General features: G+C 38.9%; 1 protein-coding gene across 1 annotated transcript in view; it reads right to left on the reverse strand.

Annotated features, from left to right (window-relative positions):
* The window catches only part of LOC117792826 (titin), a 43,560-nt gene that overhangs the window by 10,315 nt on the left and 10,191 nt on the right, over positions 1 to 23,054 (reverse strand). Inside the window, exons 2-3 of the mRNA XM_034633112.1 lie at positions 15,693 to 15,815; positions 675 to 713 (exon numbers count right to left, since the gene is read on the reverse strand). Of these exons, the coding sequence (XP_034489003.1) occupies positions 675 to 713; positions 15,693 to 15,795 (142 nt within the window). The 5' untranslated portion in view covers positions 15,796 to 15,815. The remainder of the gene's footprint in view (positions 1 to 674; positions 714 to 15,692; positions 15,816 to 23,054) is intronic.

The raw sequence follows: 23,054 nt of genomic DNA on the forward strand, positions 1-23,054 counted from the left end.
TCAAGCTCATGTGTGCTACTGTGTCGTTTCGGCCATAAATTAACTGTAAGCCAAGCGCCATCAACTGTCATAATACGTACGGCAATAGATAACTTTTATGGCTCATCAGAGTCATTAAACACACACACAACTCAACTTGTTTAGCATACACCAGCTACTGGTTTGTTGGACTACCCAAGTTAGTGTCGTCCACCCGCAATAAATTTCACATCACATTATTAACACGTTAAGCTCGACTTGCAATGGCACCTCAACTCTTACGCCGTCTTAGTCTACGTCAGTCTACAATTCTGTTAGCTCTTTGTCATTGTTGTTGGTCTGGCTAGACGATTTTTTGATTGAAATCTTTTGTCTTTGTGTAGCTGTCGCTCACGTTTTGGGCATTAAGCTCGTAAAACAGCGTTTATTTCTTTGTTTCTTTTTTTTTTGTATTTTTCGTTTGTCTTTTCACACCTCAGCTAACAGCCTAATAATGCGCATACGCCCCGTTGCCACCGTTTGGGCAAACTGCTTTGGGTCAAGAGCTATTGGTCGGATCACATTTAGCTGATTAGCAGCTTATAGCAAGCCTCAATTAGTGTTCAATTTAAACTATCATAATTGTATTATAAGCTGTGTCAATGCAATGTTCAATTTATTTTGATTTGTGTATTTTCAAATTAAATTTAACTTACCTGGATATTGTTGAATTTCAGTGTATTCCTGTAGTGGAGCTGTAAGAGAAAATTAAAGATAAATTTGATTAATAATTGTGAATCAATTGAATTAATAATTATTGTATTAAATAATTAAATTAATATACTAATTGATGTACTAACTAATTGAAATATTTAATTTAATTCAAATTTTCTTTTCTCTTGAACTTAATATAACAAATAAAATATATAATGTACTATTAAGTTTATTTGTGCTAGCTTCCTAGTTTATATAATACAAGTTTATGGAATCTTCAGATTAGGCTTGATTATTATATTATTATTTTGAGTTTTCTACTCTATTATGGCAGAATTTTATGATGGCCATATCCGTTAGTCATGACTACGAGTAAGTATAATAAATTAATTTATCTATTACAGCCAGAATGCCAGACTCTAATTGTAGCTGCATGCAATTGAAATTAGACGTGGCTTCAAACTTGCGTAGGCCGTCGTTGATAGGCCAGCGTTCGTTTGATAACAGGGCCAGAATGCCGCTGGCCAGCATGCAACAGCAACAGCAACAAATTGCAGCAAAAACAGCAACAGCAACAACAACAAGAGCAGCCAGTGCTCGGCTTTGTGTGCGTGCAACGTGTTATTACCACATAATCAAAATGCAGCAACAACAACAACAAGAGTAGCTAGAGAAAAAGCCAAGTAATAATGGCACGTAGCAAGTTCTAGGCATGCCTTGTTTGCCCTGAGGATTTTCAGCCAAGATGTGTGTGTGTGTGTGTGTGTGTTTGTGTGTGTTTTCCACACACTGGGCTAAAAAATGGCTCAAACAAATTGTTTAAGCTGACAGTTAGCCGGCAACACGAGTTGCAAGCAACTTGGCGGTCACTTGTTGCTGCGGTGGCGTTTACGAGCACGACAGCAACATGCCTAAGTAGCAGCAGCAACTGCAGCAGCAGCAGGTAAAATAATTTGACAAATTGCATTTTATAATGAATGGCTTTGTTGTTGTAGCAGTTGTTGCTGTTGTTACTGCTGTTGGGTAAGCAACTTTTGATTAATTGCGTTTAGTTGAAGGGTTGACAATTCTGCACATATCTTTCAAATGTGAATTTCCGCATAGCTGGGAGGTCCCACAGGATAAACTGGAAACTGAACCTACCAGCAATTGGCCAAGCAAAATGCAGTCGAGATAACAATGCAAATTGTAACGGCAAGTGCTTATAAGCATGCTCTTGGCCTGGCCAAAAGAGCAACAACAGCAGCAGCAAATCAGAGCGGCAGTTGCAATGCATCAGCAGCGGCAAAGTATATGGGGCAGGAGGCATGAGGCAGGAGACTTGTGGCATGTACGTCTCACTCATTCAAACTAACGGATGTAAATTACATTTTATGCGGTAAGAACAACACCAGACCACGAACCGAAACCTGGCAACGCATAAAAATTCACACATTAACTGTTAAGGATTGCTAGGTGGAGTAACTGTGGAAAACAGAGTGAGAGAGGGAGGAAGGAAGAGCGAAAGAGAGAGGCAGCAACATTAGCTGGACTTGGCAATGGGAGTCAATCATGCAGCCGGTTCGCAGGCAGAGTCCGTAGTTCCTAGTCTAGCAGAGTATGCCAGTATGCGCAGTATCTAGTATCTACACTCAAAAAAATAATCAAACAAAATTCAAATATAAAATTTCTGATTTAAGAATGTATTTTATTATATTAAGACAATATTCTAATAAAATGGCAATGGGTCAACATTAAAAATAAAAATTAAAGAAGCCTAGAATACTTGATCTAACTAAAAAACAATTTACTGTACCCCGAAATCCAATACTTGCTGAAATTCAAATGAATAATTGTGCTTGAAATAAAATCCAGAATTAACGTACTTTTGACAATACATTGTGGTAGTTTTATACCGAAATCCTTTATTTTTTTCTGTGTAGCATCTATGCATCTTTGTAGTTCCCAGTTGGCCGCCTTGTAATGCAAACTTATGCAACAATTTAACGCTGCAAGTGCAACAACTAAAACATGCCACATACGACTAAGAGTTGCAGTCGTTGCAGGAGTTTCAGCCGTTGTCGGTGTTGGAGGCAGCATCAACAACATGATGACCAAGATGATGACCAAGACGCATGAGTCGCCGTTTGACTTGCTGATGGTACACATCAAACATGGTCGTGTCGGTCCAACAAACAGAAGTCAGTCAGTCAGTTAGTCAGTCAGTCAGTGGTTGTTGTTGCTGGTGTTGATTTGGCTGCAGCTTACAGCTTACAGCTACATTCACATGGGCAATAGCTTCAAGCCAAGCCAAAGTTGTTGGCGGCGTTGGTTGCTGTTGCTGTGACTGTTGTTGCTGTTGCTGTGACTGTTGTTGTTGTTGCTGTCGCGAGAGTCGTGCATTTTGTTTATTCTAGGAAAGCGCGCACGCTTGCCTCGCATCTCGACCATGGCCATGGCTGGATGACTGTTGCTGCCGTTGCTTTTGCTGCTGTTGTTGTTGCTGTTGCTGCTGCTGCGGCAAGTTGAATGACCCGGTCGCGCATGTGTGCAAAAATGTGTACACAAACCATAAAATACAAGCCACTAGCAGGCTTTACTTACATAAGTAGGCCTAGACTTTGACTCTGTCTCCGGACTTCGTCTTTGACTTCGACTCGGACGCTGTCTTAGCCAGTTCTGACCAGGCTAAGGAAACGGGCACGCCTTTTGCTGGTTACGCTTTATTATTTAGTACTGTAGGTGGCTGCAGATAGCAGGCGGGGGACATCGACTCTGTGCCACAGAGGCATGTGAAAAGTGGAAGTTTTGCTAAATATTTTGTTGATAGCAATCGTTCCTTTTTCAACCCTGTACTGCAAAAGTAACAAAGGGTCTATAAAGTTTGCCCAAAAATTACTATACAGAATATATGTCGAACCAAGTTGATATAATCATGTCCGTCTGAATAATCCATCTAAGATCTCAGAAACTCTAAGAGCTAGAGTCATGAAATTTCGTTTGTAGCTTTCTGTATATATTTCATAAATTTTATATAAAAATTTTTATCCGCAAATCGTTAACTTAACACGTTAACTTAAGTATACTCGGATATTATTCATTAAATTTTTTCCAGTCCAAAGGAATTAGCTGCGATTTGTAAAATATATACAGGGTCAATCTCAGTCGGGCTCACTCACTTGTATTCTTTTCTACTAGTTTTTTTTTTCAATTCTTCGATCTTGCCACGCGGAAACGACGCAGCAGCGGCCAAAGTGAAATATTTGCCATGCCACAAATATTTCAAAGATTACAAAATAAACACAAATCTTACTTTGGCATCCCAAATGGTTTGTTGTTGTTGTTGTTATTGGTCCCCCATGCGCCATTTTTGTGTGTTGTGTGCTGTGTGTTGTGCGTTTGCCAAACGCGGCAGCGACTACTTTACCGCTACTTTGGTGACCAGCAGCAGCAGCAGCAGCTGCAACATTCTGTTGCACACCCACATGCCACATCCCACATCTTAGTAAGAGAGAGAAAGAGCCAAGATATATGGCCAACTGATAAGCTCAACAAACGCAATGCCAGTTGCAATTCTTCTGCTTTCTTTGGTTTGACAATAGCGAAACGTAATTAGAGCCAAGTTTACAATGATCTTGGCTAGAACAATGCACCCTATGGCTGCACATGCTGCACATGCAATAAATCGAACTATAATTGCACTGACTGCCTCAATTATGCAATGGCAGGAAAACAGAAATTATGCCAGGAAGGGGCATGCAACTGCAACTGCAACTAAGCAAAGAGCCATGCAAATTTTGTCTTCTGCTGTTGCTGCTGTTGCTGTTGTTGTTGTTGTTGCGAAAACAATTTCCATTTTCTATGGCCTTGATCACATAATTTCCATAATGCCGGGTCGATCAATATGGAGTGAGCGACAAGCTAACAACCCAAGACCAAGACCAAGAACAGAGCCGAGTCCAAGATCATGGCCAAAACAGCGACTGCAGTCTATCTCTGTGTGTGTGTGCCACCGCACAGTGGCTAATTTTCAAAAAATTTGCTTACAAAATCAAGTCAAAAATCATACACAAAAATCATAACAAAATTTGAATATGTTTCTATTAAGATTTGATGAAAGTAATTTATATAGAAGGTTTTAATTTTTTTTTTTATATTAACAATTTTCTAAAAGTTAAAAAATCAGTACTTCGCCTTTCCTTTTGCTGTGCATACTGTCATATTATTTTCAAAAATTAGTTTGAAGTATTGAGAATACATCGTCCTCATTTGAGAGAAGTATTATATCTTAAAATTGTATATTTTCGGAGAGTTTTTAAATGAGATAAAAAGCTTTTAATCTGGAGCACTTTGTTAAAAAATTTCAATCAGAAATCGAAAATAACCGAATATCTTCCAAAACTCCATAAATTTTTGAGATATTTTCGTTTGGTTTTGATTTCTTTGGCATCCCTAAATAATTGCTATTTTAATTTTATTTCACAATCAATTACAACAGATTTTCTGGGTTACCTTTTCCTTTGGGAAAATATGTAAAGTAAATTTTAAATTTGATTCTTAGAACGATATTTTGATGTTTGACTCTTTTCAAGACCTAGCGATTTTTGCAATCGATTTTAGTAAAGTGAGCCACTGTGCAGCGTATCATGTCCATGCATCAGCGTTGAAAGCAGCCAAGAGGCATGCGGCATGGGGCGCCCTAACAATGCGCCCAACGGAGGCAGCAACAACAGCAGCAACAGCAACAACAGCAACAACAGCAGCAACAGCCGCCGCGCACAGCAAATGAATTTGCGAGTAATTTAACATGATTATGTCGGGGACAAGGTAGCAATGTAGACGTCGGCGTCGACGACGCGTCGCAGCTCCTTTTGGTTTAGGCCAAATTGGATGCAGTTGCGCAAGGCTCTCTGGCTTTGGCTTTGGCCATGGCTCTGACTGTGGCGTGACGCTGTGTTTTATTGCCAGGCAGCCTAGACATGATTCGTTCTAAGTAAATTATGCCCGTTGGTCATGACGAGGTATTGCCGTGAAATTGCTGCCTGTTGCCTGCTTTAGATGCATATGAAACAATTACCAAGACATGAACTGAGGATGGAAGGAATAGCTACAGCTCTAGGTCTAGGCAATCCTTGGATACCTGTCTATATGTGGGCATTGTAATTGCTGTGTTGGCCAACTCATATGCATATTTATGGCCTGAACTAGGCAATGTCATTAGAGGAGTCAGTCAAGTCAGCAAAACTTTTGCTTTTTAACCATCGACTGCAAATCTGACTGCTTAATAGATAATAATGAGTCTGAGTCTGTCAGTTGCCAGTTGCAAGTTGCCAGTTGCAAGTAGAGGCCACAGTTGCTGTTGCTGTCTGCCGCCTTAACCTTGAGGCGCTGTAATTAAGCAGTTAAAATGGCCATGCATAGTTTCCCACAGTTTTGTGATCCTAGCCCTGGTCTAGGCCTTGGTCTTTTCTTATCCTATCCGTTTTTATGTGTCCTGTCTTGGGCTTGATTTGTTTTGATTGCTCTGCGTGGCTTTAATGAGCCCCCTTTGGGGCCATCAATCTGCCTGTCAGTTCGTATTTGTAATCGTATTCCTTTCGGCTATGGCTAATCACAGCTACAAGTGGAACCACTGGCACCACTTGCACCACTCTCCAGATATATCATAATTTCTGTTTGTGGAATTTTAGACAAATTCTTATGGCCTCTAACGGAGGCAGACAAACAAATTGTCGTTGTGAAGATCAACGCCTCTTTGCTGCTCTCCTGCTTTCTTCTGCCATTTCTCCTGTCTTCTTCTTTCTTCTTTTGGCTGCTTTTGTCTTCTCTGCATTCAATTATTACACCGCTAGCTGTTATTGATAACAGCGCATTGATTACTGCAATTGCAATCCAAGTCAAGTCGACTCCACTTGAGTTTTTTTCTTTGCCAAAATTACAGACAAGATCTATAATCAAAGACCTGGTCCAGAGCGGGAAGATCCGCTACTGCTGTCTTCCAGTCAGCCAGTCAGTTTGTTGGCCATTTAATCTTTGCTTTTCTGCTGTTTGCCACAAGTTGCAAGCTGCGCATGCGTAACTGTTTATTAATTTGAATTTAAGTTTGAATTTGGCCAACAGCTTCGAGTTTCACTTGGTGTCCAAGTGAGAATAACTAACATACAACTCCCAAATCCAATTTCGAATTTAATAATAATTATTGCTAGATCTAGCATATTATAATAAATATTTTAAATAAAAGAAATATCGAACACACAATTAATGTTATGATTTTAACAATTAATAATAAATTATACATTTAAAGACTTACTATAAATATCATATAAAATTGGTGCTTTGTTGACTTGGCCACAAACAAACGTTAGATTGATGATAATGTCCAGAAAATACAAATTCTCACGTTTGGGGCAACGTTATTGGCTTGTGGCCGATTCAATTAAGTGCGGCTTCAAGCCATGTGTCTGCCTCATTTGGTAAAACATTCACGTGGCATTCAAGCGCTAATTGCTTGCCGCCAACGTTGCCCCCACCACCTCCTACCTTTTTTTTTACTTTCCCCCTAAAAAGAGATGTTGTCCCCTCTGGCCAACATCGACAGCTGGCGATTTGTATCTACTCCCACGACAGGCATGGCATTTAGCTAATGATTAGCCAGCATAGATAATGCTACTAGTGGCAGTTGTTGTTGCGTGTTGGCCAAGTGCAGAATTGGCAGCAGAAGAAGCTGGCTCAAGCATAAAATTCAATGTGGCCAAAACGCACAAACCAAGAACAGAACAAAAGATCAACAAAGCGATAATTATACAAGGTATTAGTTCATTCCATGTCTAAGTCTCTCTGCCTCTCTCTCTCTACCTCACTCTCTCTCTCCCCCTCTCTCTGTCTCTTTCGCTCTGTTGTGGTTCGCGTAGTTTAGTGGCCGTTGCTAAGTGACTTAACATGACCCACAGTTGGAGATTGGAGACTGAAGACTGGAGAGGGGTCTTCTTAGGGCTTTGCCATGCGTAAAGGTGCCAGGCTGCGAGTTGATTGAACCCCCTGCTTGGCCAGGCATTCGAGCTAAGAAAACCAACTTGGTCTAAAGTTACACAATTGAAAAGCTGTGGGAAGTCATTGCACCATGTGATAAAGATCTGTGTAAAAATGGAGCCGACAGGCAAAAGCAAAGTGCTTCTACTCTTACTACCTGCTAAGACATCAACCATCATGGCTAATTACCATTCTTTCGCTAGAAGACTTTCCGCCTTGAATAGTGTCAAAATGTATTCTAGCACGCAGCCAACTTAAAGCCTGGCTAACAGCGACTCAACGAACCGCAAATGCCACTGAAAATGGTCAGTTTGTTGGCTCCTGTCTCAACTTTTATTGGCGCCAAGTTGTAAATTCTCAAAAAGATGAAATGGCTAAAATGAAAGGCACTGTAAATAATTCTTTAATAGAAAAAAACATGCACTTATCGTAACTTTAAAAGAGCTTAAAATATACCAATTTATTGCTCAAAAATAATAATTATTTGTGCTCAAAAATAAAACTCAAATTGTAATTTTGTAAAGTGTTATATAAAATTAATCATTATATTGTAAGAAACTCAAAAAAAATTATTGATAATTTGTAATTTAAAAAAAAAAACTTCCTGTTTATTTTTTGGCTACTTTAACTGTAATTAAGACGGCAGCTGACACCAAATTAGGTCAAATCGCGACTAATTGCCATAAATATGAAACGATCTGTTGGCCATTAATTAATTAGCATTTTGAACACGTTTTTAGAGCGACGACAACGACAACTTGTTGTACATATAAGAAATTAGCATATTCACGCCAAGAGTTTGCATAAAATGCCCAAATAAAAAAAACAGATAAAAGTATATACAGAAATACAGAAATAGAAATAGAAACAGATACAATGTGACGTCTCCGGGGCCTCAACTGGCCAACAAGTTCAAGTTCAATGACATCAAACAATAACACAATAATAAAAAAAAATAGTTACTCGAAACCAGCACACATAATATGAGCTATGGTTATGGCATAGACTCGTCTCGTAACTATTACATGTATATAGTAAAACTATACTATATATTGTACATGCATATCAGTCCCTTTTGATGTGTGTGTCTATCGCAATGGGAGAATCTGAGAATTGTTGTGAATTGTTACTTAACTTGGCCCGTCGGCTGTTTTGCTCTACTAAACAGAAATTCATTTGCATTTTCTGTGTGTGTCTGTGGCAGCATTAAAATCTAGCAAGTTGCAACTGCAACTGCAACATTGAATTACAGCAATTCAGATGAGAGAAGCCATTTCATTGTCAAGGTAAGAGTTGAGTTGAGCTGAGTTGAAAGGAAGAAGAAGACAACAAACCAAAAGGCGTTAATGGCCAAATTGTGTAATTTCTGTGGTGGCAATTTGAATGTGGCTTTGACTTTGGCATTGCAATTGCCAAATGTAACCGTTACAAATTTAAATTGTTGGCAACGCTAACCGCAAATGTAACTCGCTCCCTGATTATTTACTTTAATGAAATTAAGCCCCCAACCTTGTCACAGGAAGTTGAGCATTTGGAAGTCTGATAAAAATCGTATTGCTTCCGCCCAAGTTTGTAACTTGGCTTCAAATGCTTAACAGTTTCACACGATGGCATCAAGAATTCATTCTTTGGGCTTACATTTAATTGAAATCAAGTGCAGTCAAGTCGGTCCCTTTTGGCCCTATCTCTTGCTGTCTTTGCTTAACTGCTTACAAATGGCTTTTGGCCAGCTAAATCTGGTCAATGGCCTCTCAGCCATTTGCTCGCGTGGGTTAAATCACAACAAATTAAGTGCCTCTTTTTTATGTTTTTGTTATGGGCTCCCTCAAGTAATAATAAATGTGTTTTTTATGGCACAAAGTCAGGGCCAATTTATCATACCAAATATCATAGAGAGACACAGTTTTGATATGAGCTCAACTTCAAGTTAGCTTTGTTTTGGTTTCTTCTTGACAAATTGATGTACGTCTTGGGCGTCGTTGGTGGGCCGAAACGAAAGTCGTGGCTGATGCTTATTTATGGCCAAAAGGCAAAGAGTAGGCAACACTGAATGGACATGGTTTGGGCGGATTCTAATTGTGTCACCATGGAAAGTTGGCCAACAAGCCAGCAAACAGACAGCAGTTGTTGGACTGTCTAAAATCAGCATGTGACTTACCAATTCATCCTGTTGCCTCTCACGCTCAAAATCGTGGACTTAACCCGCAAGTTCGTGATCTCTAGCTCGACTCTCTCAAGTGCCTATGAAATTCCTCAGCTACGCAGTCAACAAAAAAAATATGTAAAAAAATGTAGAAAAACAAAAACTAAAAAAAAAAATATTCTTCTCCACTGCCAAATCGGTCAATGGTCAGCGACTTTGGGCCCGTTGTTTGCCAGGCAAATAAGCCAAGTCAAGTTCGACTACAAGTATTGTGCTGGTATGTGGCTACAGCTACAGCTAAAAGTATTCACACACACACAGTGTTTGCATACGAAATATTTAAGATTGCCGCATGATGCATGCACCACGCCTCAGCACCTCTCTCTCTCTGCCTCGCTCGCTCTCTCTCTCTCTCGTCTTGCCACATCGAGTGTCGAATACCGTTGGCACTGTGCTATCAACAAGCTGATAAGCACTTGACATTGAACCTGGCCAAAATGTTAATTATATGCGCGTGGCCAAAATCAAATCTTGATTAGCGTTTGCTGATGCTGCCAAGTCTTCTCAGACATTCTGATATCATCAGCGAGCAGTCATGCAATTAATACTTGGCCATAATGATGCCTGGCCAAAACCAAAACCCAAGTACTCAAGTCTCGATGCTGAGCCTCTTCAGTTAGTTGTTGGTAGGCAGCTAATACAAGTTAATTAAGCGCATCAAGTGGCAATAAAACCCAGAAATGGCATTTAACTTCCGCAAACTTTCGAAGCTTTAGTTTTAGCCATAAACAGGCGATTTAAATGCGCAATAAGCCAAAAAAAAAAACTTCGTTCTAATGCCTTTGTAATTGGTTATAAATTAAGCAATCCGTAAAAACTTAGAAATACCAGCGTATATAAGAACTATGACTATATAGAGTAGGGCGGGTCAAATATTTTCGTCCAAAATCGTACCCCAAAATCGGAATCTACGATGAATTCTAAGAATTTTTCACCAAGAAAGTATGGGTCTAAAATGAATTCCTAGATCCCGCTGACAAGCATAAAGATTTTAGTATGGGGTATATTAATAAAATGCGATGTTTTTAAAAAAAAATAAATAAAATACCATATTTTTTAATGATTTTGAGAATAATTCTATTTCAGCGGCTCATAAAGAATTTTATAAAATTATTTTTTTTTGGAAAAGCCAAAAAAAAAAGGTTTTTTTCGACAAATGAACCGAATTAGCCATGCCCGTTTGTCTATATCTCAGAGACTATAAGAACTAGAGCTTTCAAATTTAACCAGTCGACTGCTCTAGTATCGCGATTGAACAGCTTTATCTTATTGCCACTCCCACTCACGCCCCCATAATCAAAAATGGCTTGTATTATGCTCGAAATGATAGTAATACCACAATATATAATAACAAAATAACAATATGATTTATTTTGTAAAAACAAACAACAAATGCGCTTAAAGAAAAATCAAGAACATATGTATAAGAGCATACAATTTTAGAATTTTAAGTCTTTTTTACTCTCCATTCCGATCAAGCTTGTGATGTTTACATTTTTTCCTTAAAAAACTTGCATAATTCCATTTGTTTGCTATTGGAGTCCTCAGCGTCAACTTTTATGTGACCCAACAATTTGCTTTGCGGTTCCTTAAGAATCACATAATGGGACTCCTTTTGTATTTTAGGATGGTATTTTCCATTAATTTCTTCCCGAGTCAGACCATCATTTTTTCTGCCATCGAACGAAAATGCTAGTAAGGCGGAGTCATTCTGCTTCATACGACGCACGAGCTCCTGCTCTTCATTTTTTCTCGAGCCACTTTGCATTTGTCCATAACAATTAATTCCCCGTTTTCATCATTCAAGCCAATATCTTTAAACAAAGCTGTAGCTAAGCAGGAAATGTCTGAAATGCCGAATCTATCACACATAATCGCGAAATTAATTGTGTCGTATCTCTTAGTGTAAGGTCCTCTTTTGTTCAAAATCAGATCTCTTGAAGCTGGCATTGCAAATTCGAGTTCATTTTCGAAATTCATTTGTGAAGATTCGGGTCGATACGAAGGATCAAAGCTGGCTACGAACTGGCTTGGTTGTTGGTCTTCGGTATGTAGAACGAATTTGGGAATTGTATTTTTTCTGCTGGTGGGTTGGTCAATCATGAACATTTTTAAATTATCCGGAATTAATCCGCGGGAGCATGGCATTGTTCTAATGCAACCACATTTAGCAACATAAAACACGTCTTTTAATGTCATCCCAAATTCAGAAACTGCATGGGATCTAGACATGTTCCTCACCACTCCTTGGTATGCTTTGAGAAGTTTATTTAGCTTTACGACAATGCTTTTTTTTATTAATTAGCTGAATATTAATTTTTTCCCATATTTCAGTAATTTTAGTTGCTATTATCGACGTAAAGCTTGCATACGATAGTTTTATCTTTGTTTTTTCTTTTTCTCGATCACTTAAGAAAAAATAATATTTCAAAACATCTCGATGTGTTGGCAAATTCAATTCTGAAAATTCGCCTGCTATGCCAATGATATTTGTGATCGGATTTGAATAAAAGCTTGACCCACAGTTCATTGCAACGTCCCCAATATCCGAATTACTGGAGTCAATTGACATCGCTGAAGATGCCATAATTTTTAATTATTAGGAATAAGCACACTTTTCTTTTACAAAGGTCAAATACTAAGTGAGCATAATGTATAACATCTTGACCAGAACTCATAACTATCAAAAGCTTTGTTAACCGCTAGTCGGTAGCGTTCAGTGGCGTAGATAGCTATTATCGAAAAACGTATAGCTTTTCAATGGGGATTGGTGCACTTGATCGTTTGACTATCTACGCCACTGTTGTTAGTTGACAAAATTTACAGTAAATTATTTATAATTAAGCGAAATTTGCAAAGTTTCTCCTTCTACAACTTCGTAATTACTGTGAAAAATATTTAAAATTATGGGGGCGTGAGTGGGCGTGGCAATAAGATAAAGCTGTTCAATCGCGATACTATGGCAGTCGACTTATTAAATTTGAAAGCTCTAGTTCTTATAGTCTCTGAGATATAGACAAACGGGCATGGCTAATTCGGTTCATTTGTCGAAAAAAACCTTTTTTTTTTGGCTTTTCCAAAAAAAAATAATTTTATAAAATTCTTTATGAGCCGCTGAAATAGAATTATTCTCAAAATCATTAAAAAATATGGTATTTTATTTATTTTTTTTTAAAAACATCGCATTTTATTAATATACCCCATACTAAAATCTTTATGATTGTCAGCGGGATCTAGGAATTTATTTTAGACCCATACTTTCTTGGTGAAATGTTCTTAGAATTCATCATAGTTTCCGATTTTGGGGTACGATTACCCCCGTTTTTCTCACCCATACAAATTGACCCGCCCTAATATAGAGGCATTAATTTAACGAGCTTTCAACTCGCAACGCGACGCAATAATCAGGTAAAAGAAATAGAAAGAGTCGGGGCAGTCTTCAATTAGACGCAGGTAGATATAAAACTCAAGTTCAGTGACTGTGACTTATCACTTTTGTGCAGAGAAGATCGTATAAATATAAATACGAGTACTTTCATTGGTGTCAATTGGCCAGCCTCCAGTTAAGCATCCAGGTGAGAATCAGCACCTGTGGCTACAACCTGAGAAAATCTGTATATATACTCGTAATAAAAATAAAAAATATATAAAAAAGAGGGAACTCAACTCATGCTCAAAATTGATTGATGAAAACGCCCCACGAAAAAGTCTGAGCTGCGACTGAAGAGAAGAAACTGAAAAGACTTCCAAGTCTCTTTCTTCAACTTTTTGTTGTTGTGGCTTATAAAATAATGATAATGTGTTTGCCGCTACCGAAGCTGCTGACAGATGACGATGACGACCGAACTCCAGCTTTGGTCCATTAACTTGGCTATAAGCAATGAAGCAAGCCGAACAACTGACCAATCGACCTTGAGCTTGAATTAAAACTTGAACTTGCCAGCTTGAAAATTGCATAAGTTGCCGCTGGCTAACTGCGTTTAGGCCTTAACTGTAAACGTGTAGCACGATGTACAATTTCAGCTAAAATATTTATTTGCCAAGTTAACAATTGACAATTGGCAATTGACGTTTGCTATTTTGCCTTTTTATTATGACGCAAAATGGCACTTGTTGTGAAGTATTTATACATGTTTCAACATTTTCATAGATCGACAGATCGGCAGATCGCATATTAATCATGGCTATTGATTTATTATTACGTCGAAAGCAGCGAGTACAAAATGTATCCGATAGATACTTAATCAACTGTTGAGTCACTGTCAGATACATGTGTTTTTTGGGTACTCATGTTAGGTATCTATTATTCTTATTATAATGCTACAATTCAATTACCAAACAAGATTCTTGTGAGTAACCTGAGCTCTCTTAACACTCGCTGTAAGTTCATCAAACTCAAGTGAGAACTGAACTTTTGTTTGCTTGTTAGTGTAACAAATGTGCGTTCTATACAACAACAACGTGAAAGGTTGCCCCATTGATTTAGCCATACATAACATATATGAAGTTTTATGAAGTTTCCCAGCCTCTTTCTGCCATTCACAAAATATCATTACAAAAATGTGTTTTTCACTTTGGTTTTCTTTGATTTTTTTCCTTTTTTTTTTGGGTATAGATTTCCATATGCATGTGTTAATGAAAATTCCAAGAATTGAATGCTGCATTGAGCGGTGCTAAATGTGGGTCAACAACTGACTGACTGACTGACGGACTGACTGACGGACGGACTCTGACTATTGTCGCCTATCGTTTGGCTATCGTTTTGACTAGGCCAAAATCAGTCAGTTGAAGCTTGTTTATTGAATGCCCATTAAAGAATGCCATCCCACTTTTAGGTCTTGCTCTTGGTCTCCATCTCCATCTCCGTCTTGGTTTGGGTTTTTGGGTTGTCGTTTCTCGTGTTTGCATGTGATTGACTTGTGGCTAGTACCAGTTACTACACTTGGGAGTTGTCTGACTGTCTCACTGTCTGACCGATATTCTGCAGTCATGAGAAATGCTGCTTATTTTCCCCTTCTTAACCGTACTGTTTTTTTTCTTCTTTTTGGGTTTATTTGCCATAAAGTTTTGTTTAAGCAAGTCGTTAAATTGTATGCACTCGGCTGGAAGAAGAAGGCCTGTTAGACTTGGGCCTTTTATTGCTGCACCTTCAACAGTGAGGGAGACGGCGAGGGAGGGTAGGAGGGGGCGCAGGGAATGTGAAAGTTAACACCTCATTTTGAGCAGATGCATCTGAAATATTTGGCCCACCCATTTTGGGACAGTAAGGCCATTAACACGCCGTCTTTATTTATAGCAAAAATAGGGAAAGAATGTGTTTTAGTAAGTGTTACTGTATCTTTTTTTCCAAATGTATCTGCAGCTGAGTGTATAAATGTATCTCACCCTCAGTTGCAGTCAATGTGCCTTAATTTCAATTGCAATTTCAATTTAAATGGAAACGCATGACTCAATTGAATTTTTGGACACCCCAAAAAAAATTGCACATTGTGAGTAATTGAATTCGGTATTTCTGCAAACTCAGAGAGATGCGAAGAGTGACCAGCGAATGACCCCTGACCCCTGTCAATTTGTCACAGAAACTGAATGCATTAATTAGCCCGACTTGTAGCCAAAATATTGACAAGTGTGTCGCGGGCTCAATGTGCAAATTTATGGCCAACTGATAATAATAATAATAGACAAGGCATATGTGCGAAATCCCAGCGAGGGTTGCCCTTCAGATACTGAGATACTTAGATACTTAGGGATATTTGGTATACTTAGAGCGGCCTAACTGTAATTTATGTTGACATAATAAACCACTTACCGGCTTGCGTTAACGCTGGCAGCATCATCAGCAGAATGGCCAAACCAGCTCCAGACCAGACCAGCTCCTCGAGTCCCAATGGACTCGAACGTTTTCTTGTCATGTCTTTGCTTGTGTGTGTAACTGCAAAAAGGAGAAAAGGAGAGGGGGAAAATGTACTTTAGTATACTCATACTCGCATGTAGTACACAGAAAAAATATTATTCTAAAATTCATGTTTAAAATTCAGGATATAATCAGGAAATAATACTGGCAACGGGAATCGAAACTAACCAATTAATTTTTAGTTCTAGAACCGAGTTCATCATCATAATAACCTCTTAAAGCCGAAGACCGAAACGTTTGTAACCATACGGCTTTAAATATTATTCATTTAAAAGATTTATTTTTTTCATAATTCGATCTTAAAAATTCAGTATATTAAATCAAGTGTAAACTTTTAATTAACTTAAGTAATTTATTTATTTATATTTATAATTAATTATAGTTATTTATATAAAATCAATTTGACTTTAATAGGTTTTTTTTTTTTTTTTGTAAAAAATTCTGACAAATTGGACAAAAATTTTGGTTTGTTAAATTGCTAGATCCAAAGTCTGACACACTTCAAACTGTCATAACTTTGTCAAAACTGATCCGATGTAATTAATAATTTTACTGTAGATTTAAGTGCTAGGGTAAAATTTCAAAACTCATTTTAAAATATTAAATTTATTCCAGAAACCCGTATTTTTTTTCCGTGTTTGTGTGTCTATTATTATGTTGCTGTCTTGCAGATTGATCCATTAGATCTTTGACACTCGACCGTTTAACCCTTGCAAACAAAACGACAACGACAACAATCAAATCGAGCCACAATATGTTTCTTAAACGACGGCACTTCATTAAAAAAGCATGACAAGGCACATGTCCTGTTGACTCCTTCTCCTTTTTTTTTTTTTTTGTTAAAATTTTCAATAGCTCGACAAAAGCAATTTACGTGCACAAACAGCAAGCACATATTTCGGGTGGTTGGAGTGGATTGTTGACAGTGAGAGGCCACCACCACCACCAACACCACTGCCACCACCAGAGAAGTCCGAGCATTTCAGTGGCAGAGTGAGAGGTAGGGGGAGAGTCCTTCCACATCCCCTCAAGCTGGATGTCCTGTGACTGGATGTTTTTCTTGAATTGTTTGCGGAAATCACTTGTTTGCTGATTTGACAGATGTGCAATTTTCCCTGACATTGCTCGCAGGCTCAATTGTTGGCTGACAGCGACTCCCCCACTCTCCCTTCTCAGCCCCCTTCTCCACCTGAAGAGGTCAGCAAACGTTAAACACATAAAAGTCGTCATGTTGCGGCTGTGTATTAACTTCAATGTGGATAAACTTGTAGTTCTCTGATTGAAAATGTCAGAAACACGCCCAAGAAAAAATAAGGAAAAACTTTTAACCCCAACTCCCAACTGCCCCCCAGAAAAGAATCGGCTATAATTAGCTGGGGCACCGGATATCACAGCCTATATCAGTTGACATAATGCCATAAAAGAGCTAGATATACGTTTCATATTTTCATTTATTAGCCAAGTTTTTTATTTGCTTTTATGCGCCTTTAATCAAGTCCCAGGAGATGCAACACGTGAGTGCGACGACAATTTCCGCATTTCCGCATTTTCACTTTCACTTTGCGAGGGGTTGCTGTCTTTTTCAAGACGTGCTTTTATCGAGGGTGTATCCCGAAATCCGAGTGGGAGCTGTGCGAGTTGGGGGCGTGGCTGTAGGTGGGCGTGCATGCGTAAGTTATACAATTTCATACATTAAACAAAAGCCAATAAAAGCAACACGGCTAAAGCACAATGGAAACATTTCGCAAAGCTGCGCTTAAATTTGACTTTAACTTGATAGAAGAACGGTATAAAATAGCTGAACTTTCAAACTAAAAAAGTATTCTTTAAATTAATAATAAACTTCAAAAATAATGGAAATTTATGCGTAACAAAATTTTTAATTTTAAAATATTTTAACTTAATGATAGAACTTGTCATGAGACTTTATGAAACAACTTTTCTAAAAAGCAGTAAAAGTTATTGTAATATTCTATTAATTTAAAGTTTAGCAATATTATAAAATTGATGCAACATTTGTCAAAATTTTCGAAGAAAGCTCCGAAAAAGAATAGAAAACTCCAGATTGCATTTAAAACAACAATTTAAAAATTGAAAAATGTTGATTAGCTAACAGAATAAATCCAAAATTGATTACTTCAAGTTAATGGAATTTGAAGAATTCCAAAATGAATGCAACATTAGTTGCAAGGATAGGGGAAAACAGAGAGAAAACCTAATGAGCACAATCTGATTAATGATTTATCGATGATATCTGATAGTTATTCTAGTCGGAGTGGAAGAATTCCTTTTGTGCCACTTGTGGGGGGTCACAATGACCCCTCAGAGATGAGATGGTCTCATGGTGTTTTGTTGTTGGTGTTGCTCTTCTTTCGAAATCTGAGTGGCTCTTTGGTCTTTGGTCTGGTCTCGGTGTCGTTTGCTCGCTAACGAAACAAGCAAATAAAATGAGCTAATGCCGGGGAGAGACTCCGTCCACAAAGCAAGCGAGTCTCCTCATCATAAATGCGCGAAATGTGCTCATTAAAATGCAGGGAAACGGCACAGGCACAGGCCGAAGTCGAAGTCTCGAAGTCTCGAAGTCAGAGTTGCAAGTCGCCAAGTTGCAAGTCGCTGAGTTGCAGCCCCTGGAGCCACAAATTGCATTGCTGCGTGCTGTGGCAAACGACAATGTCAAAAGCAACAAAAACAACAACAGCAACATGAACAAACAAACAACGAGGTGTATGCAACACACGAAATGTGGCTGCAGCAAGTTGAAAGATTGCTCCGCTGAGGCAGCAGCCTCTGAGAAGCTTTTGATGACGAGTTGACATGACGAGCGACAATAACAATAATGATAATCTCACACGGCTGCGGTCCATTCAATGATAATAATGATGATGATGATGATGATGATGATGATCATGATGATTATGGAGTTGAAACCGCGGGCAACTGACAACGGAAGCGACACAAACTGGCTATTAGTTGCTGGCCAAAATGGCACTTGTTCTAAAGCTATTAGCAACACACGAACACAGCTAGCAACATGTGCCTGCCAACTGGCAACTTGTTGCCGCAATTATTCTAGCAACTGATGTTGCTGCTGCTGTGACTGCTGCTGCTGTTGAAGTTGTTGAAGCTGTTGCATTGCTTAATGGTAAACAATTTTACGGCAGCATAGCATAGTATTTGGGTTAAGACCAAATAAAGGGGTGGTCAACAGCCAGCTGGCCAAGTGTGTGACACAAATTCAATTTGTGAATGAAGCGGCCAAAACACAACACAACTTTTACCCATGACAATTGCCCAAAAACAGTCACAACTCGCAAGAGTAACAAATAGAAAGAGACAGTAAGAGAGAGGCATAGGCGAAGAGTGACAGAGAGAGAGAGAGAAAGAGGCAGAGAGCGCAAGGAAGACACACTAACACATTGAGTAAAAAAAGAAGGAATATCGGTCATGGGAAATTTGCTAAAAAAGAGACTCAAAAAAGCTAGGGCCGAATGGCAATGTATCATCATCAGCTGCAGCCTCTTGACCAACAATGGGATGCCGTTGATATGCGTTATGAAAACTGCAGTCAGACAGGCTCCCAACTCTTTGAAGGTGACTCCTCTTCTCCACTCTTCTATGCTCTACTCTCCACCAAGCTTCACTCCTCGGCTCATGCGTGAAGAGACCGGCAAGAAATGCAAATGTTTACACAGCCGCCCGACATGGTGGGCCTACAGACTGCTAACTGGGCCTACAGACTGCTGACTGCTGACTCTGACTGCGACTGTGACTCCAAGTCCGACTCCAACTCTGACTCTGACTCCTCTAAAGGGTAAGCACTGGACAGGCAACTGTTTAAGGTCTTCTCTACGATTTGAAAAACTACAGAGGCTGTGCATCCATTGTGATCCATTGTGGCAGGCGGGGCATGCGTGCCCAGACGTGCCACAAGCACAACACTAATATAAATGTATAGCTGGCAAAAAGAAAAAAATATTTACATATTACAAAGGCAGCGACGACTTCAATGGAGGGTGGGAAAATTTCCACATGCGGCAACATTTTGACAGTCGCAAAAGTGAGGCACAAAAAGCAAGAAAGAAAGTTTAGCTATGGAATGCCGAAGATTTGATGCCCTTGAAGATTGATTTTAGACAAATTTATTAAGCATTAATAGTACTAATACAAAATCTGTGAGTTTAGTTGAGCTATCTTAAGAAACAACTAAGTTTTTCATAGGCTGAATTTTGACATTATATGATATAGTTGACCGATTTTGACAAAACTTTGGCAGCCTGTATTCAACAATTTTAAATACGCAGGCTGTGAGCTTAGTTGAGATATCTCAGAAGCCAACAAAAGTTAGCAAACTTAAGTTTTCAAAAAAAAAATCTCTACGTTCTGATCAAGAAAATATACTTCATTTATTTATGAAAAAACTGTCAGACTCTTGAATTCCAAGGGTATATAAAGTGGAAAAACTTCGTTAGCATATTGTATCAAAAGGTGTCTCTTGTTAGAGAATTGCAAACTGAGAGTTGAGAACTGAGAACTGAGAGCTGTCTGTTGTCGATTGTCTCTGTTGTGTCTCCTTACAGCTCTCTTCTCTCTCCTCTGTTGTCGACTGTCTTATGTCTTATGTCTGCTGTCGACTGTCGACTGTCAGTTGCATCTGCAAATTTGTACCATGACCCACAAATATAGTTTGGCGCACGCATCTAACGACGACCCAGGGATCGTTGTTGTTGTTGCCAGAGTGGCAACATTGGCAATTTGCAACTGCAACTGTGTGTGTGTGTGTTTGTTGCAATGGTTGCAATGCGGCTTTAATTGGATTCCGCTGCTGCCTGGTATCAAATTGACATTTAGCACACAACCCGATCGCAGACTCATGCCAATATCGATGCCGATGCCGATCCCCATCTCCAATTCCATCTACATCAGCAATGCCAGGCAGCTGGCTGACCTAACCTCATGCGTCCCAGAATCAGAGAAAGAAGAAGAGGAATCCCAATCCGCATCTCTGTTGCCAATTGCAATTGCTAGCTTATCGCATTACACTTTGATTGCTGCTGTTGCAGTTGCTGCTGCTGTTGCAGTTGTTACTTGGCGTTAATTTGGTTTTGTGTTCTTGGCCATTTAACGGTGTGGCGGCCAATTGCAAATTGCAATTTTTCCTTAGCCAATTGGCCGCCTTTGACTTGTTGCCCACGTCAAAGTCATCGTCATAAATCTGCAATTGCCGCGGGGCCCTCACACCTCGCACGGCAGCAACATTGTGTGTTTGGCCAACAACTAACGCTATGCACGCGCATTGTTTGGGCCAATTATTGTACAAATTGTTTGTGGCTTGCACTTTACAGAACTTTGGCAGCAATTTCTCGACCCTTTTCTCGTTACTCTCACCAAATTGCCGCAGGAATGCAACAAGAAATTTACATATTTATTGGAAATGGTAGAACTGTGCTGCAATGTCATCCGTAGAAACTATGTTCCTTTTTTTTTTTGTATTTTCTATTGTTTCTAACGATAAATATCCTCTCGAAATTCTCTCAGATTTTTTACTTCAACTTTTGCACTTTGCTCAAGAAAACTCTTAAAGGTAAAACTCTTTTCTTGAACCATTTATCTAGAATTATGGCACAATGAAATACAATTTTTTATTACACATACTCTTCGAATTTCAACCAGAATCGGAGAATTAATATAATAATATTTTCTAACATAAATAAGCTTTAGATTCTTATAGAACTATAAAATAAATGTATAATCCAATAACAGCTAAATTAATTAACTACATTTTCCTAATATTTTTTCTTGTTTAGTGTTAATGTTTTTCTCATTTGAAATTCCTTTATTTCCATCGACTAAAGACATTATTATATTTATTAAAATAAAACTTGTTTTCAGTTCGATTTACAGTCTGATATTTTATTGCTGAAAGCCAAAATAATGAACAAATAAATATGTGAAAAATTGCAGAAATACTTATGCCACTATAAATTGTTAGTCCAATGAACTAACTTGAACTTTGCACATAGCGCAGTTCAAGCGATTACTGAAGTTGGCCTTACAAATGATCGACCTTGCAACGGCAGCAGCAGCAACAACAACAACAGCGGCCAATTGAAGTGAAGGAGTTGTGCAGAAAATTAATAAAGCTTTGGCGCACGATCCACAAACATAACGGTTTGTAGTGGCAAAGTCAGGCCAGGCAAATAACAACAACAACAACGAGAAGAAGAAGTAGAAGAGGAGAAGAAAACAAACAATCGCGCCAAATGTAAACTAAGTCTTAGTCCAAGTTTAAGTCCAAGTCTGCAGTCTCCAATCCGAGTCCGAGTCTCGAGTCTTGCTCTCTGAGTCACTTGTCAGTTCTGTGGCGACAATGCGGAAGCTGGTGCTGTTGCTGTTGGTGCTGCTGCTGCTGGCACGACGGCAACACAAGCAGCGTGCTCAGTGCCGCCAACGCCAGCAACAGCAACAACTGCTGCAACCACAACAACAAAAGCAACAACAACAACAAACTGCAACTGCTGCTTGTAGGCAATTTGCCATTTCGGCCTGAAGTGAAGCTCTTGGCTTGGCCAACACTTGAACTGGATTAGTTGGCTTGGCTGCTTTGATTTGTGACAAATCTTGATGCAAGCAGCTACCGTGTGTGCTCGCCTGCAGCATGCAACTGCCACACCATATGTGGAATTGCATGCAGTTGCTGTTGTTGCAGTTGTTGCAGTTGTCGCAGTTGTTGCTGCTTCTTAGTGTTGGGTCAGCTGGCAGATCGTGTGCTGATTTGATGTCAGCATAAATTCTGTTGTTTTTTTTTTCGCTTTTTTCTTTTTTTTTTTTTTTGTTGCCACAAATTTCTCTTTTTCTTGGGGTCAAGTTTGTTGCCAGGCAGCAAGCGAGAAGCGTTCTAATTTCACTGCTGCTGCTGCAGCTGCAGCTGCAACTCAGTTCATTTAAGTCACTAGCGATTTGACTAATGTGCAATGTTTTTGCTTTAATTAAATGCTATAAAACATTATTATGACTGTGTGTGTAAGAAGAGAGCTGCGCATACGTGTTTGTTAATTTGAAACCCACTGTTAACTGAGTTTTTGGCCCAAAAACTAAACTCGTACCTTTTATTTTGTTTGACACCCACACGTGTCACCTGTCAATGTTATACAACATTCAATTCCATTTGCGAATTTCAGAAAAATAACAATTCATAGGAGTAGCGAGTGTGTTTTTATTGATTTTGGCCACGATGCGCAAACTGGTTCTAATTATGCC

This window comes from Drosophila innubila (genome assembly GCF_004354385.1).
Source record: "Drosophila innubila isolate TH190305 chromosome 3R unlocalized genomic scaffold, UK_Dinn_1.0 2_E_3R, whole genome shotgun sequence".
NCBI classification, from domain to species: Eukaryota; Metazoa; Arthropoda; class Insecta; order Diptera; family Drosophilidae; genus Drosophila; species Drosophila innubila.